This window comes from Carcharhinus amblyrhynchos, chromosome 20, assembly GCF_965287045.1.
Source record: "Carcharhinus amblyrhynchos chromosome 20, sCarAmb.v2.hapA, whole genome shotgun sequence".
Taxonomy (NCBI): Eukaryota; Metazoa; Chordata; class Chondrichthyes; order Carcharhiniformes; family Carcharhinidae; genus Carcharhinus; species Carcharhinus amblyrhynchos.
Genome location: NC_137343.1, coordinates 30,847,145 through 30,864,686, shown reverse-complemented (window position 1 = coordinate 30,864,686; position 17,542 = coordinate 30,847,145). Strand labels below are relative to the sequence as shown.

General features: G+C 42.7%; 1 protein-coding gene across 1 annotated transcript in view; it reads left to right on the top strand.

The window, feature by feature from the left end:
* The window catches only part of aacs (acetoacetyl-CoA synthetase), a 116,085-nt gene that overhangs the window by 79,408 nt on the left and 19,135 nt on the right, over nucleotides 1–17,542 (top strand). Inside the window, exon 12 of the mRNA XM_080208359.1 lies at nucleotides 4,546–4,668. Coding sequence (XP_080064485.1) covers nucleotides 4,546–4,668 — 123 coding nt within the window. The remainder of the gene's footprint in view (nucleotides 1–4,545; nucleotides 4,669–17,542) is intronic.

The following is a 17,542-nucleotide window of genomic DNA, read 5'->3' as shown; positions in this document are numbered from 1 at the left end:
CAACAGCAGAGTGTGGAGGGCACAGCTACCTCAGAAGACAACTTGTGGAACTACTGTCGTAGGGGTCAAACACACCTTTCATTAGTGGAGATCCAAGCACTTTGACACAAGGTGAGCATTATAGCACACGTGAACAGGAAGACATGATGGAAGCATTGGCAGTTATAGGCAGCCCACATTGGAGACCAAAGGGCAGCACCAGCCATGCTTATCCAGGCAGAGGTGCAAAGTCTCAGGGGGTCATATACAAAGCAGCAATTGGAGATGTATCGACAAATGGCAGAGATTCCCAAGAAAATGCAACCCCTTATGAAGAAAACGGAGGAGTCCATCCCTGATGGGTGATACTTCAGGCTTATGAGTATACAAGTTCCTCCATTGAAAAACTGGACTCACTCAGAGCCAGTCATATGTAGCAGTCTACTAAGTAGATGCATGAACAACAGACTGACGTGAACAGATTGCATGATGCGTTCTATGGCATTGACTGAACTGGTGTATTGTGGACGTGTGCATCCATGCACCAGATGTTTGGACACATCTGGTAAGCATAGATAAGCAGCTGGACCGTGGACTAAGGCAGGAAGGGGTGATGCAAATCCTCAATACCTAAGGAGCCCCATCTTATGAAACCATCTCCTCTGCCTCTTTGATTGAGATGCACAATGAAACTGACACCCCTCCAATGAGAAAATCTGTCTTTACATGAATAGAGCTGCATAGACCATCATGATGTCAACGTCCTCAATGAAGGGTGTCACGAGCATCTCCAATGCCAGGACACCCTCTTGAGCAGCCTACCTCCACATTTGCTCCTGCTTCCACATCTACTCCAGCCACAGGAGACCTGTCATGTAGGAGCTCTTGCAATAGGGCAGAGAAGCAACATTAACATCATAAAGGAATGCACCTGGCTTCACATTGTGAAGTTTTTGTAAATTCATTCATTCTAATTTGAGTAAAACAGCTGTGTTTGGAAAGGACACTTGTCTTTCCTTTCACTCAGCTCTGCCTGTGTATAAGTCTTGTGGCCATGTGCTCTCGCAGAAATCTTGCTGCGATGAGTGCTAAAGTGCATGAGAAGTGGACCTGCCCTTGTAGAGGAGCCTCTAGTGTCAGCTGGCAGTCTGATTTGAAGCCCTGCACTGGAGATGTGATGCTGGATCAGGGGGTCCCGAGCTTCTTTGCCACAAGAGTTGGATCTTTGTATTGCTTTGACGGGCCTTTGGTTTGAGATCATCCTCTCTCCCCGAGGAGGCAGGTTCTTCCCTATGGACCTGCTCCAGCTCCAGTCTACACTGGACTGCCATATTGTGCAGATTGCAGCAGAACACGACAATGCAGAAAACCTTGGAGGGACCGTAATGCGGAACCACATCTTCAGGGGAGCCTGGGCCTGCTCACTGTTTGTCCTTTTCGTCTCCCTCCTGTGCTTCAGCTGAGGGGTGTTGCACTGGGGTCAGCAGCCATCTCTTCACTGGGTATTCCTCGTCCATCAGAAACCATCCACAGAGATCATGTGGTGTGAGCGGCTGCAGCACTTGCGGCTGCCTGAAGGGATCATGACGGTTGTCAGGAAACCTGAAGGAAGCGCTGATGATGCCTGCTCATGAGCTGCACAGTAAATGAGTGGAAAGTCTCCCTGTTGATGAATGATTTGGACTGGGATGACAAAGCTGTGACGCAAGTGTGTGCTGTCGATCACACTCTGCGCCTGAGGAAACCCTGTCATCAAGGCAAATCCCGTGGCTGGCTGGTCACCACTGCTGCACTGAAGGGGATAAAGTCCAAAGCCCTCACAAAAAAAAAAGGTTCCTTCATCTGAAATATGCAGCAGCTGTGGGTGGCTGTTTGCAAAATCCCGCATGGGTTAACTGTTGATTTCTTCCAGCGGCCTGAGGCAACAATGTTCAAAGGCACTTGACAGCTACTGGCAGAGGAACCTGAGCCATGTGACTTTCTCCTGGATCGCAAGCAAGCAATTTGGCCACTAACCTTGTCTCAACAGGCGAAACTGTTAGCCGCATTGTTACTCTGACATGCTCAGGCAGCTGATCCTCTGCTTGTTTCTGTGTCCCTTCAGCCTCTCCTGACCCTTGATCGGCACCTCTGCATCCACTGGCACCGGGCAGCTGCCGTAGTTGCTGGGGCTGTTGCTGCTCCTCCTCACTGCTCCAGCCCAACTGGCACTGGCCCTGGCCCCAGTTATCAGAGACACATTTGTCAGGCACGAGGACCTAGGCACTAGAACTATTCTGGCATCCGCAGGGTTGTGCCTTAAGTCAGACTTTTGTGAAATAGGTATTTTCAAAGATCCTCCCTCTCCTTTTATTCATCCTGGTGTTTCAACTCTGCTTTACGAGTGGCAGCTTTGTGAATGTGCAAGGGTTTCTGCTTAATATAAAAGCCAATCACTGTGGATGCTGGAATCTGAAACAGAAAATTCTCAGCAGGTCTGACAGCATCTGTGAAAGAGAACAGAGCCAATATCTCAAGTCTGGATGACCCTTCGTCAGAGCTCTGATGCTGTCAGACTGGCTGAAATTTTCCAGCATTTTCTGTTCTAGCTTCTGCTCAATAGATGCTCCTTTTATACATGATGTAAAATGGCTTCTGCTTCAGTCGAAGGGGTTCCAGTTGTTCAGTTACCTCATCTGTTTGGACACAATGCTGAGGCCGTGCACCTTCAGTAAATATCTCCATTCCAAATGCAGCTATCTCTCAATTGCCTCCTTAATTAGCTTAATTGTTGCGAGCGGGCAGGTTCCTGTTCGCCCCAAGAAGCTGGAGGCAGAGTTGCATGGGCGACTGGCACAATGTGCTGTGGCACAAATTTGCCAGCTCACCCAGGGATGGCACAGTGGTTAGCTCTGCTGCCTTACAGCATCAGGGACCTGTGTTTGATTCTAGCTTTGGATGACTGTGTGGAGTCTACACGTTCTCCCCGTGTCTATGTGCGTTTCCTCCGGGAGATCAGGTTTCCTCCCACAGTCCAAAGGTGTGCGGGTTAGGTGGATTGGCCATGCTAAATTGCCCCCTAGTTCCAAAGATGTGTAGGTTGGGTGGATTAGCCATGATAAATGTAGGCTGGGGTAAGATGCTGTTTTGAGGAGTTGGTGCAACGGGCCAAATGGCCTCCTTCTGCACTGTGGTTCTATTTCCCTCTCATAGTCCAGCCCACAGAATCACAAAAGTGATATCCAATTAGACCCAATTTCATAGAAACCCCACAGTACAAATTCCACACAGTCATCCAAGGGCCTGGAATTGAACCCAGGTCCCTGGCACTGTGAGGCAGTAGTGCTAATTACTGTGCCACCCTGCTGCCTACTCCTTGTTCTTTCCCCCCACAGCTCTGGAATTTCTTTTCTTTGTGTATTTATCCAATTGCCTTTTGCAAGCGACTGTTGAATTTGCTCCCACTAATCTTTTTAGGCAGTGCGTCCTAGATTTGCTGTGTCTCTCTTGACGTGAGCTGCAGTAACTATAATTTAATTTCACATGGATTCATTGTCATGTGAACCATTGGAAAATTTACCTGTACAGGGTTATTATTCTTTTGGTGTATGGAAACTGTGTGAAAGGGCTCTAACTTTTTTCCCCTGTGAAATTACTGGAATTCTATCACTCAAACCTTTACACATCAAGTCTGTTTGGCTTTTTGGTTAATACTGCATGACAGATTCTTGAGAACACGTCTGTTGAAGTCAAGTAATACTTGAGTGCTTTATTTGGGCCACTATTTAGAATGTTTTTGTTTCTCTTTTTAGATCATTTGCTTTCAAAGATTTTTGCTTTGATAGATTCCAGAGAATCGGCAGAAAAGCCTATTTCATGGCTGAAATTTTATCGATGAGAAAAGGTCTTTCGGGGCTATTTCTTTCATAAGTCTGAAGCATTTTGATTAAGCCTTGATAATGGAGGATCTCGGCAACTAATCATGTAATATACTTCAATAATGACCCTGATTTATTCGTGCCGATTTGAAAAACTGTGCCAAACTTGCCAGGCCCAACTATGAACATGAAATGGTTAAAATTTTGCCATTCTATTCAGTATTATACTGTCATAACTGTATTTGTTTGCCTAACCTCTGGATCAAGGTCCCATCAATTATGTAAGATCAACTGACGAAACTGAATAGATTTATTTGTATCGTGGCACCTTTCTTGTTGCGTATGACGAGAACTCGTTATTCAACAATTACCACAATTCATGATTCCAAAATACTCGAACTTCTGTTCAGGTTGCAAATGCAGCTCAATTCTGAAGCTACAGGTAATGCAGAAATAGTGTCACTTCAGTTCATCATTCTAATGAAACAAGCTAGTTAACGCTTAGTGAACTGATGTTGAAGAAGTTAGTTTGAAAACCACAATTGCTCAGGAGTTAAGAATGTATTGAGGAAGCTTGTGTGAATATTTAAAACTTAATGTTTGAATGGTGAGACAAGTTATTTAAATGTCTAAAACTTTTGGAGGTTCTATTTTGGTGTGAATATTAACCTTTCTCAAATTGAAATTGAAGTCACCTTTTTTTTTCCAGGTGAAACCCACAGTCTACAGACACTACACACTATTCTGTCAACTGGGTCTCCTCTCAAACCTCTAACTTATGATTATGTCTACAAGCACATCAAGAACAATATCCTGTTAGGCTCAATCACAGGTGAGATTTCTGGGAATTGGTGGCGTATTTCCATGAGACGGTACGTTCAGAATCATGCACAATTATAAAACGCAGTTCATGACTCAAATCTGTTTCACCCTTGAGGTAGCATCCTCATCAAGTCAAGTACACTGGTAAAGCAGTTCATGGGTGAAATACTAATACAGTGCGGCATTCTGTCATGCATTGCAGAGTGATTGATAGAGCACAGGTTGATGACCTAGTTCCCCCTCTCAACGAGCTCACAATCTGAGCTGCATAAAGAGAGGCACTGAGTGGAAATCAAGGGATGTCTTAGTGCAAGATTGCCTGTCTACTCTGCCAACTGGAATGAAATGTTTCATTTGCTGTGAGGAGGAAAGGCAACCTAAAAAAGCAAACACGTGTACATTGCCAACTGGATTGGATTTTCAGGAGATTTACAGTACTTTAAAAGGAGAACATTGGCTTCTGTTCTTTTTAATTAAATAGTTTGCCTGCTATCGGCGAAAGGCAAAGTTTATGGGGTAGCTAGCTACTGTAGCTACAGTTCTGAGCTTTTAGATGGGAAATGCAATTTCCTGTCTTCTCTGTAACTCGCAAGCAGCCTCCCCCTTGGGGTGGAAGGGCGGAATTTTATCACCGCAACCGCCACTACCACCAAACGAAAGCGTTTAAATGCGAAGGAATTTCTCCTGGTGTGAGGCAGAGGAGGTCAGCCACATGCAAATGCTTTACTGTTAGACGGATGAACTTCATTTTGTATATCCTGATTCTGTTTGGGTGTATCTAGCTGGAAGCAACCCAAATAGTGCATTCTAATGAGAGAGTATTGTAGATGAGCAGTATTAAAACTTGAAGGTAGAGTCAGATCTAGATCTTTTGATTTACTTTAGTAAGTTCAATACAGACCATCGTTCAGAAAATTTGAGGTGATGGTAATATTTGACTTGGTAGTTTAGAGGGCAGTATTGTCACCAATGATAGTACTAATTCTTTTGTTTGTGGTGCACAGAATATGCAGCTAGTAAGCACTCGTGTTTTTAACTCCATTCTGGTACTGAAGATTGAAAGCTACTACTCAGAATCCAGTGGAGGTACTTGGAAGTTTACTATTTTGAAGGAAAATGAATAGCCTCTGCAGCCTTCGACTGAGAAATAAACTTCTAATTTACCAATAGCTTTCGACACCTGTTTGCTAGCTTTTCAACCTTCTTCTCTGCACCGCCCCCCCTACCAACAATAACGATGACTTAGCCTGACACAGAACCAATTAGATGTAGAATAGTGATCCATTGTTCATCCTCAACTGTTCCTTTATTGACACTCTTTATCAACATTAAACAGCTGGAAGGAAACGTATGACATTGCACTGGCAAAATTTTTTTGGGGGGCATTGTTTAATTCAACACAAATAGCTCCATATAATAGTCACTGATAGGTTCAGAAGGGAGATCAAAGAAACTTCTGTATTCAAAGAGTGATGTGACAATTAATACCATAGGGAATGGTTTGAGGCCAATAGTATTGATGTTCTTAAGGGAAAGCTAGGCAAGTGTATAAGGAAGGTAGGAATAGAAGGTTATAACAGATTTTGATGAGGAAAGCAGGCATAAAGTTCACATGAAGTGTAAGTACCAGCATGGACTGATTGGACCAAAAAAGCTGTTTGTGCCATATAGCTTATATAATCCTCTGTAATGTAGGCCTTTTGCTTTGAACCTTTCCCAAATTCACCAGTCAGGAGGAAGACTCAAGCCAGCAGTGTGATGGACATCACACCACTCACCTGGTTGTGTGTCGCTATAGCAATACTCAAGCAACATGGCACTTTGCCTGATCAGTGCCCTTGCCATTTGGCACAATATCCAATCTTATCTGTGCACTTTGGCCATGGTTTGTACAATCTGCTGAGTTATAATGCCTCACTGGTTTACTTTGACATTGCCTCCAGTCTTGATGCTTAACGGAAGGTGAGGAGAAGGGCCTCTTGATCAGTGGAACACACTATATCCCTGAAAGTCACCTTGTCATCCTCAGTGCATTGAGCGAGCTCTTTCATTGCACACAAATTACTCTTGACTTCCTTTGAGTGAGATTTCTTCATGACTGCCTGTTTGCGCCTTGTGACATTGAGGCACGTCAGTACCTTGTTGCCCTGGGGGTGTCTAAGGGATAGATCTTCATATTTAGCTTTAAAATGATAAGATGGTTGGCAGTTCAACAGGCAGTGCCACACTGGGTTTTTGTTGTATGCATATGTTGTCTGGTGATGAATAATCAAATCAGATGCCAATGTAGAGAACAGAAATGCATCCAAGGTGTGTTGTGATTAAGGAAGTGAAAACTGTTGGTGTTATGAGCTCATGCTCAGCATACATCTTTGACATGAGGAAACCTTTGCTTTTACAACTACCAACCCCTATTTTTCCGATGACTTTTTCACTCGCCTGTTGATCTGCACCAATTCTTACATTGAAGTCAACAAAAATGATGAACTTGTCTGACTTTGGTATTATAACGATCAAGGGGTGGAGGTCATTGTGGAATCTAGTTTTGACTTCATCAGGGTTGGTCATGGTAGGGGTGTAGACACCGATGTGAATTGCTTGACTATTTCTGGCGACAGAAGTTTGAGATGTCAAGTTTAGTACTGACAAGGTGATGCATGACATTATAGTCTACACCAGTTTTCCTAAGGCCATTTCAAAAGGATATGAAACTTGCACAGAGGGTAGTTGAGCCTCTGTGAAGGTGGGGATTTGGATGCTGTATATCTTCTGCATCGCCCTTTGATTCATAGTTTTCATTGTGAAGTTGCATTTTGTTTCTCGTGGTAAAGTCACTTTCAAGCAATCCCACCTGAGAAGACCACCAGACTGCATTTATCAACATAAATGTCTACTCAGTAGCACCCTTTCATTGTGAAATGCCAGCTGCCTACATCAGTGGGAGAAATAGTGAGAGATGCTCAGATTGTTCTCGTTGGAGAGAAGATCCCCCCCCATTTATGGACAAAGCACCAACATTCTAATTTTACCTTCTGTGTAGCCACTTACCAAGTTGACCTGCAAAAGCAACTTGCTGCAATACATCAAATAGGCAAAGAGTGGAAGGTAAATTGGAGTAACAAAGATGGGTGATTTATTTTTAAGGTCAGGCCCTTTTTTCCAGGAAGTCCAGTTCTTGAATAAATTCTTAACTACTTGGATGCTTGAGCTTTGGAAAAATTTGATCATTCAGATTGATGACGCTTCTTTATGCTGAGTTCTCTTTTGCCTTTTGTTATATATCACTGACAGCAACCTCTTAATTATTTACCTGTTGGCTGCAAAGTCCAGACCGCCCATGTAGGGTTGTCATTCTTACTTTTACTGAGACCATTGGTTCCGGGAGGTTTAGTTGCCAGACCAGATGGCTTGGACTCTGGACTGTCTGCGGTCAACAAATTTGATGCATAACTTGGCTAATTCATTCAGCTAGACTTTTACTTAGAAAAAGTTCAGGATTGTTCTCAAGCTCATGTTTTTCTAATGGTTACAAGTAAGTCATTGACTTTGTCTGCAGGGAGCAGTTATTGGCTGAATAGGGGGAGAGGATGGCCTATTGATGTTATATCGCTAGAGTATTAACCCAGAAATTCAGCTATTGTTCAGGGGACCTGGGTTCAAATCCTGCTGTGGCAATTGGTGGAATTTGAATTCAATAAAATAATCTGGAATTAAGGATCTATTGATGACCATGAAACTTCTGTTGGAAAAACCCATCTGGTTCACTAATGTACTTTAGGGACGGAAATCCGCTGTCCCTACCTGGTCTGGCTACATGTGACACCAGAGCCACAACACTGTGATTGACTCACAAGGGCAGCTAGGGATGGGCAATAAATGCTGGCCAGTCAGTGATACCCATGAATGAATAAAAAAAATTAATAGTTCAATATAGATGCCATTCTTTGGAAGCTTTGACTATTCCAACTAAAAACAAGGAAATGCTGGAACAAATGCAAAGCACATTGGATCTGAGATAAAAACAAGAGATGTGATCAGGCAGCAGCTGTGGAGAGAGAAACCAAGTTAAAGTTTCAGGTTGCTGACCGTTCCTCAGAACTGAGAGATGTTAGTGATGAACAGCTTGAAGAGTGTCAAACACAAGGGAATAGGGGGATGGGAAAGAAACTAAAGGAAGGAATCTGTGATAAGGTGAAAAGCAGGATTAAATAACAAAAGTGATGATGGGGCAAGTCAAGAGGAGATGGAACTGAGACAAAGACACACAAAAAAGATAGATCCATAAGAACATAAGAACATAAGAAATAGGAGCAGGAGTAGGCCATCTAGCCCTTTGAGCATGCCCCGCCATTCAATAAGATCATGGCTGATCTGAAGTGGATCAGTTCCACTTTCCTGCTTTCTCCCCATAACCCTTAATTCCCTTCTCTGTCAAAAACCTATCTACCTGTGACTTAAATATATTTAGCGAGGTAGCCTCCACCACTTCAACGGGCAGAGAATTCCAGAGATTCACCACCCTTTGCGTGAAGAAGTTCCTCCTCAACTCTGTTCTAAACTGGCCCCCCCTTATCTTGAGGCTGTCCCCTCTCGTCCTGCTAGATCCAGAGGAGGTACAGATATTTATAGCAGAAGGGGAAGTAAATGTGAAACATCTGGCAAAAATGCAGATTCCCATGATCTGGAAATATGGAAGAAAGGCAGGTAGAATTCAGTGTGCAGACCACCTTTCTGGCCTTGTGTGGATACAAATGAATGACAGTCTATAGAAAGATGTGTTAACACTGTGTGTAATCCTGATTCCAGGTCTCCTAAACCCATTTGTCTTTCTCAGATGATGACTGTACATTCTGATTTGTTCTACTGTCATGCACACTTGAATCTTTCTAAATATTGTATTGTTATTTTATTAATGTCACAAGTAGGCTTACGTTTACACTGCATTGAAATTACTGTGAAAATCCCCTAGTATTTAGTGACAGTGGGGTTTGAATGCAGGGTACGCATGTGGCACAGTTTGCAACTTGCAGGCGTCCAACACAAGGACTTCCGCCGGGCAACAAACAAACCAAACTAATGGATGGATTTGTGGCAAAAAGGGCAACTGTTGTGGTGTAATAAGGTTCTTGATTATCCTGATCTCCTGCTTCGCGCATTGAAAGGAGTGATCAACCTGATAATAGCATATCTCCTTGCACTCTCATGAGTAGGCAATATGCATTGATGTTGAATGCAGAATGCAAGTGGTTGGCATGTCATAAGCTGTCTTGTACAGGTCCTTCCACTGTTCTGAAGGCAGACGTCTGCCATTTTGCTGAAGAGGGAATTGAGCCTTTGTCTGACAACTGTTACCTGGAAGATGGACAATTAAACCACTGGCTCTTACATTCAGGATTTTATACCTGCATGATTGGGTTTCCAAGTGTGTGCTGTTGTAAATCTGTACCTCGAACTAGAAAAATCTGTGTTTACAGGAGTGTGGTGTCTCCAGGATGTAGTCCAGGATCTAGCGGAACAAAAACAGAAAAACTCAGCAGATCTGGCAACATTCTTTGGGAGAGAAAATGGAGTTAGCATTTTGAGTCCACGTGACCCTTCTTTAGAGCTAAAGAGAAGAAGCAAAATGTAATTATGTATATACGGGAGGATGGAATAGTTGGAACCAATGACAGATGGCCCGGTGGGAGAAGGGGAAGGGGGGGTTTTGCAAAGGAACAAAAAATTGTTTGGGATATAAAAAAAGCTAAAGGTGGAAGAGAAAACTCACAATCTAAAGCTGCTGAACTCGATGTTGAGTCCTGAGGGCTGTAACATGCCAGATCAGAAAATGCGATGCTGTTCCTCCAGTTTGCATTGGGTTTGACTAGAGCATTGCAGCGGGCCAAGAATTGACTTATGGATGTGAGAGCAAGGTGCTGAGTTGAGGGGGAAAGCAACAGAACTGAGAAAGGTGTTCTGCAAAGCAGTCACCCAATCTGTGTTTAATTTCCTCAATGTAGAGGTGATCACATTGAGAGCAGCAAATATAGTAGTCTATTTTTTTTTATATTGCAATGCATTGACCTTTTTCAATATGCTGTGCTGCTCATCCTGTTACTTGTAGTGTTCCTGCCAATGTTATCTGTCTAGAGAAAGTACAGGCTCAGTTGTCATCTAATCACCAACTGGCGTCTTATCACCTTGCGGGAGAAGAGAAGTGAAGAAACGGGGTCTCTCCAAGATTGAGTTGGCTTCAAGATGGTATGACTGGTGATGGAAGGTTGGAACACAGTCAGCTGTCTGTGCCAGAGTTGGTAGTCCAGTGCCCAAGTTAGACAGACTCTCAGAATTGGAATCTGGGATTCTTCCCACTCTATTCCTCCCTGTAGACCAATGTAGGTCAAAATTGAGCAATTGTTGCGAAAGTTATCTGATAAAGAAAGCAATTTTTATCTGGTTGATTTCCAACATTATCTGTTGTGCACTTTTGAGAGTGTCCCAAGCGAATGATAAATATGGGAACATAGATTTGAGCAATATAATATACATTCTGTATGATATATATCTAGCTAATTAAATATACATGACTTAATTTTACATTTGAGGATAATACCAAATCCAGTTGCTTAAAGATGATTATTAAAAGGATTTATTTTTCAAACAGAAGAGACTGAAGTTCCAGAAAGATGTAAAATAAAATCTAAATTACAAAAAAATGCGCAAACAAATTAACCATACTAGGATTAAGAATTGATTTAAATCAACTTCTGTGGAATTAAGCGGACTAGGTCGTCATGGGGAATGCACATTTCAGTTACAAACAGAAATGCTAACTATGTGAGTTTCTCAATCCTTGGTTTTGGCCTGGGATTTCCACACCTTTTCCATACTTCACTTAAAAGAAAACAAAATATTTTTGTTTTAATGTGTTTACACATTTTGCCCGCTGCCGTGGTACACGGTAATGTGAATAGAGAGTATCTGCAACACACGAGTTTGGAAACGGTTGACTTGTGAGGAGTTTTTAATGAAACCAGATGAAAAATTATGCTTCAGTTGTTATTCACATCTGGATTGTTGGTACTTAATCAAACCGTCCCAAAACTTTGCCAGATCATCAGAGTTTACTGAAGCTTAAAAAATTACTTCTGAAGGCTGGATCTAGATCTGGCAATGATGGTAATTGCTATCTAGTTACTGTTCAGCAGGTCAAATGATATCCTCTGTGTTGACCTAATATGTACGCATGTATTCTTAACCCAATTATGGTTAATTTATTTTGTGCATTATTTTTGTAACTTTAGATTTTATTTTGCATCTTTCTGGAATTTCTGACAGCCAGTGTCTCTTGTTTGAAAAATAAATCCCTTTTTATCAATGCTGAAGTTGAAAATAATCATTTTTAAGCACCTGGATTTGGTATTATCCTCAAACGTAAAATTAAATTGTGTCTAGAGTAAACAAGTTTTAGCCTGATCTGTCTACGGCAGGTTTCCTATTAATTTCTGAGTTGACAGAAAGGGGGCTGTGGTTGGAAGTAGATGGTAGAGACAAGTGAATTCTTCTAAAGAATGTGACAAGTTTGTATTTAAGAAACCTATACTACATACTCAGACCCTGCCCTGACGAAGGGTCACCCAGACTCAAAATGTTGGTTCTATTCTCTCTCCACAGATGCTGTCAGACTTGCAGATTTTCACAGTTTTCAGTTTTTGTTTCAGAATGCAGCATCCACAGTATTTTGTCTTTGTATCATTTAGGTCCCTTTGTTAAATTCACAATTTTTTTTCTTGGTTGGAGACCTATAATGTTCTTTCATTTTATATTAATTCTTTAAACGCTGATAGGAGAAGGAATTCCAAGCAAATAGTAATTGTGGGAATATGGATTTGAGCAACATAATATATATTCTATATGATATATGTCTAGCTAATTAAATATGTGGAGACATTTAAATGGAAAGGAGATGGCTTGCAGGGAAACATACAACTAAGGTGTTCAAACAAGTTGGCTTTGGTGAATAAACAGAATGGGGTGGAAGAGTAATGTTTCAGTTGTGGGCCTTTCAGATTGAGGACTCACCTGGCTTCAGATCTGTCAAAGTACCCACACTGAAAAGGCTAGCCCATCTTTCTTTTTCAGATTTTTCTGAAGGTGGATAGGTCAACTACAAGAGGGCATAGGTTTAAGCTGAGAGGGGGTAAGTTTTTCACAGAGGGCACTGGGTGCCTGGAATGCACTGCCAGTGGAGGTGGTGGAAGCAGGCATGTTAGTAATGTTCAAGACCACCTTGATAGACACATGAATGGCGAGGGATAGAAACCAGGTTTGGTGGGCTGAAGGGCCTATTCCCGTGCTGTCTTGTTCTTGGTTCTATAGTTTGCATGAATTGTTCAGATTAGTATATCTTACAAAAGTAACATGCTGCAAATCTAGGGCAATTGCACATCTCAATGCTGCAGGGCAAATACAAGTGCCTCATATTGAAAGGCTGAAAGGGAAATGAAGGAAAGAAGATTTGGAAAGCTTATAGGTCAGGAAAGCAAAGAGAGTGACCAGTGAGCTGTGCACACGATTATAAAAGCATGCTGTTGTGTGTGTGGGGGTGGGGTGGTGGTGGTGGCAACTGAGGGAAATCAGGCAAAAAATATTCATCTATTGCTAACATAAAACATATTTCCAATACAATAGCAAGGAAGAGTTCAAATCCCAAAGGGCTTGAATGGAATTCAGCATGAGGATGATGAATAGCTCAGTTAATGGACTAAATGACAGTTTATCTGAAATTTTTTAACATTTAAATCAGGAGGTTGCTAACAATATACCAACAAACAGTCATCATGTGTGCTTGCTTTGCAGTAGTGAACCAAGGTTTGAGATGAGCTGAGCTGAAAACCAATAAATCTCTAAGTATTGATGGAGTATGCTGTACATATATAGAGAAAAAAATACATAGGAGAAGATTTGTAAAGCACTGATTGTTTTTTTGACTGAGGTTCTTGTAGACTGAAACTAGACAAATATAGTGAACCAAAGCTATGATGGTCCATACCTTGCAATTATACTGTGGTTAGCCTTGCCTTAATCAGAAAACTAATTGAATCAAAACTGTGCATATATTTTTTAAAGTGCCTATAATTGTCAACCATTATTCTATAGTAACATTGTAATATTGACATTGGAAGACTGTGGGTTGAAGTCCCACTCCAGAAACTTGAGCATTGTCGTCCAGGTATTGCTGAGGGATAGCTGCACTATGGGAAGTGTACCTTTTCATTTGGGGTGTTAAACCAAGGTCATATTGTGTAAATTTAAAATAACCCTTGTCCTGTGGCACTATCTGAGGTAGTGCAGTGGTGTTCTTCCGGTGTCCTGGCCGAAATTTATCTCTCAACCAATATCAAATTGTCTTGCTGCTATCTCGTTAATGTGTCTGTGGAATTTTGCCCTGCACCAATTTATTGCCTGCGTTTCCTACATTACAATAGTGACTACATTTGGCACACCCCAAGACTGTGGGAGGCAGTATATTAATGCAAGGTTCTTCTTTACATAGAACAGAACCCACGCATGGCAGTCAAAGTAGTTTTGCAATTTATTATAGAACTCAGCATCCCCTAGTTACTAGGGGAAAACCACATGACATATACCTTGACTTCCAAAAGATCTTTTATAAAATGTTACCACGTGACTCCTTTGCAAGTGAGGTTAGCATGTATTGAAGTTATCTGTTAATATGCATTCATAACTTTCAAAGAGAAGCAAGTCGCAAAGTTGAAGGGTCCAGTGTGGAAAATGGTCTAAAAAGAAAAGATAACTCTAGCGCTGACATATTAAAATAAATGGTATCTCCTTGCAAGCTGGTCAATTCACAGATCACAGGAAGTTTGATATCGTCGTGGGGATGTTGGTGGATGGATGTTCATGAGGGGGCAACTGAGATTTTGTAACAGGATTGCAGTTGGGTGGGTCAGTACCAGAAGTTCAACACGGGCAAATGTAAAACAGTTTTATATGTACCAGTACTTGGTATTGAACAATCTGTGAAAATCAAGTACAACGCGTTTATTCTCTAATGGACAATGCGGAGCCTGTCAGGGAGGAAGCTGAGACACATAGTGGAGTTGATGGGCATGTTGGCTCCTCATTGCCAATCAGTGCAATAGGGCAAACAGGATGCTGGGTTATATTGCCAAATTCGATGAACTCCAGTTTCCAGTGATCATGCTGCAAGTGCACTACGCTGTGAGCAAGATAAACCAGGAGTGCTGCAGATATCTCTGTCCCCTGACATTATTACAGGGCTACCTAAACCCTGTAGGCAACACAATGGAAAGTAAAGAAGGTAATTGGTAATGTACAAAAACAAAGTCAAGTGAGCAATTTTAATAAGCTGAGCCCATCAGTCTCAAGAGGTGCCATCTTGCCTTTTAGAGACCTACAAGATATCTCATGCTAAGCAAAATCAAGCCAGAAACAGTACTTTCAGATGTGCTGAGGCAGCAGTGGAAGAGGCATGTGTTCAAGGTTGTGACTGGCAATTTTAGAGCTGATTTCAGGAAGTGTTTCTGTACACAAAGCTGAAATGGATTGCTGGAAAAGATGACTGATGTCAAGACATTGGGCTTATTTAAGAAACAGGAACTGTCATAAATGACATTTTATGGGACCTGCTTCCAAAACTACATTGACTGCCATGCGTGGGTTCTGTTCTATATAAAGAAAAACCTTGCATTAATATACTGCCTCCCACGGTCTTGGGATGTGGATAAGCCATAATTTTCTCCTGCTAAATATTGGGAAGTTATTGACTCTTTGTGCCCTTCGACGTCAGTAAAACCAAAAAGTAAAAGTAAAGTTTATGTATTAGTCATAAGTAAGGCTTAAATTAACAGTGCAAAGAAGTTACTGTGAAGTTCCCCTTGTAGCCACACTTTGGCGCCTGTTCTGGTCAATGCACCTAACCAGCATGTTTTTCAGACTGTGGGAGGAAACTGGAGCACCCGGAGGAAACACATGCAGACATGGGGAAAATGTGCAAACTCCACACACAGACGGTGACCCAAGACGGGAATCGAACCTGGTTCCCCGGCGCTGTGAGGCAGCAGTGCTAACCGCTGTGCCACCATGCTGCCTCACCAGCAGCTCAGTCCTCCTCCTTATTTGCTGTCTCAGGTCAAATCATATTACTTATAGATTGAAAATCAGAATACTGCAGTTGCTGGAATCCGAAGTAAAAATAGAAAAATGCTGGTCAGGCAATAGCTGTAGAGAGTGAAACAGAGTTAATGTTTCAGATTTGTGACCTTTCATCAGAATTGGAAAAAGTTAGGAATGTAATAGATTTTGAACAAGGACCAGGGTGGGACAAGGACTAAACGATGCCCTCTGATTGGGTTTAATGACTGGATAGATAGAGTGGCAGGTCTTAGAGTGTCAAAGGGAGATGGAGCAAGAAAAGAAACAAAAAATTGGTCTAAAGCAGGTGTGTTGCTGACTGATAGCAAAACCAGAACATACGAGGAAAGGGATTATGTTTTGACATTGTTGGACTCAATGTTGAGACTGGAAGCCTGTAAAGTGTTTAATTGAAAGTGAAGTGCTGTTCCTCAAGTTTATGGTGCGTTTCACTGGAAGAGTGTGATGGACACAGGACAATATGTCTGTTCTTGGCACTTCTTTTGTCTCTCTTCTTGCTCCATCACAATTCCCCATACTTCTGTCATTCCCTTCTTTCAGCCTTACACAGACTTTGCTTTTATCCTTGTCTCACGCACACCTCGAGCAAAACCTATTGGGGCTGGGATTCTCCCCAGAAAAAAACTAAGTATCCAAAGGGAAGGAAAAATGGGAGGTTTTCCCACTTGATTTTGGCCGTACGTACCCGAATGAATCTCTGACACTCTGTGTGCATCACAGAGTGCCTTAGAAAGATTTGTACCAGAAAGTATGGGCGGAGGGGGAGCTCATCCCACTGCAGCAGCTGGCATTAGTACACTGAGCGGACCTCTGCACATGCAATGATCTGTCAGTGGGGAAATGGGTGCATGTGCACTGGCCCCCTTCCCATGGTCAATACCGACCTACCAAGCACTGCCACCCCCCCCGCCCCACCCCTGACCTTCCCCTCATTCCCTCCCCCACTGATTCCATTGCAGAGTGGTAGCAGGTTATCCCTACCTGCTTGAAGGCCCCACCCATTTGATGTGCCAGGCTGGCACTGCCCAAGGGGCACTCCCCTACTCCTGACCCCCCCCCGCCCCGGTGGAGGGGAGGGGAGCTCAGTGGCCTCTGGTCCCATCAGCGGGGTAAGCACACCTGAACCTCTCAGTGGAAGCAGTTGTAAACTCCGCTGGTGGGAACCTCTCCTGGCGGGTGTTGGGGGAGGTGGGGGTGGGGGGGGTGGTGTGGTGCAGGCACTATTGAACCTGGAGACTACGATCCCGGACCTGCTAATCATACTGAAATAGCGATTTCAATATGCTAATCAGCCCCACGCTGATTTCTGATGTGGGGCTGATTACTTAAAGGGCCTAGGAGATTCTTGATCGGACGTAGGTCACGAGTCCTGCTAAACGCTCCTGGCCCTCTGAGCTACTTGGCAATGCGCTGGATGACTCCCGGCCTAAATCTCAAATCTTCCCAATTCTGATGAAAGACCACAGACCTGAATCTTGCTTTTTTTCTCCACGGATGCAACCTATTCTGCATCCAGCATTTTCTGTTTGTGCGCTGCTTCTGACACTTTATACACCCGATCATAACAACTGCCTGCTCCTGCTTATGCTCTAATGTTTTATCTGCTTGCTTTAACTTTATAACAAAGCCTTCCCCCAACCACCTCCCCACACAGGGCCATCTGTAGCTTATTTTTGTATTTTGCTTTCACAGAAGACTGACCCTTT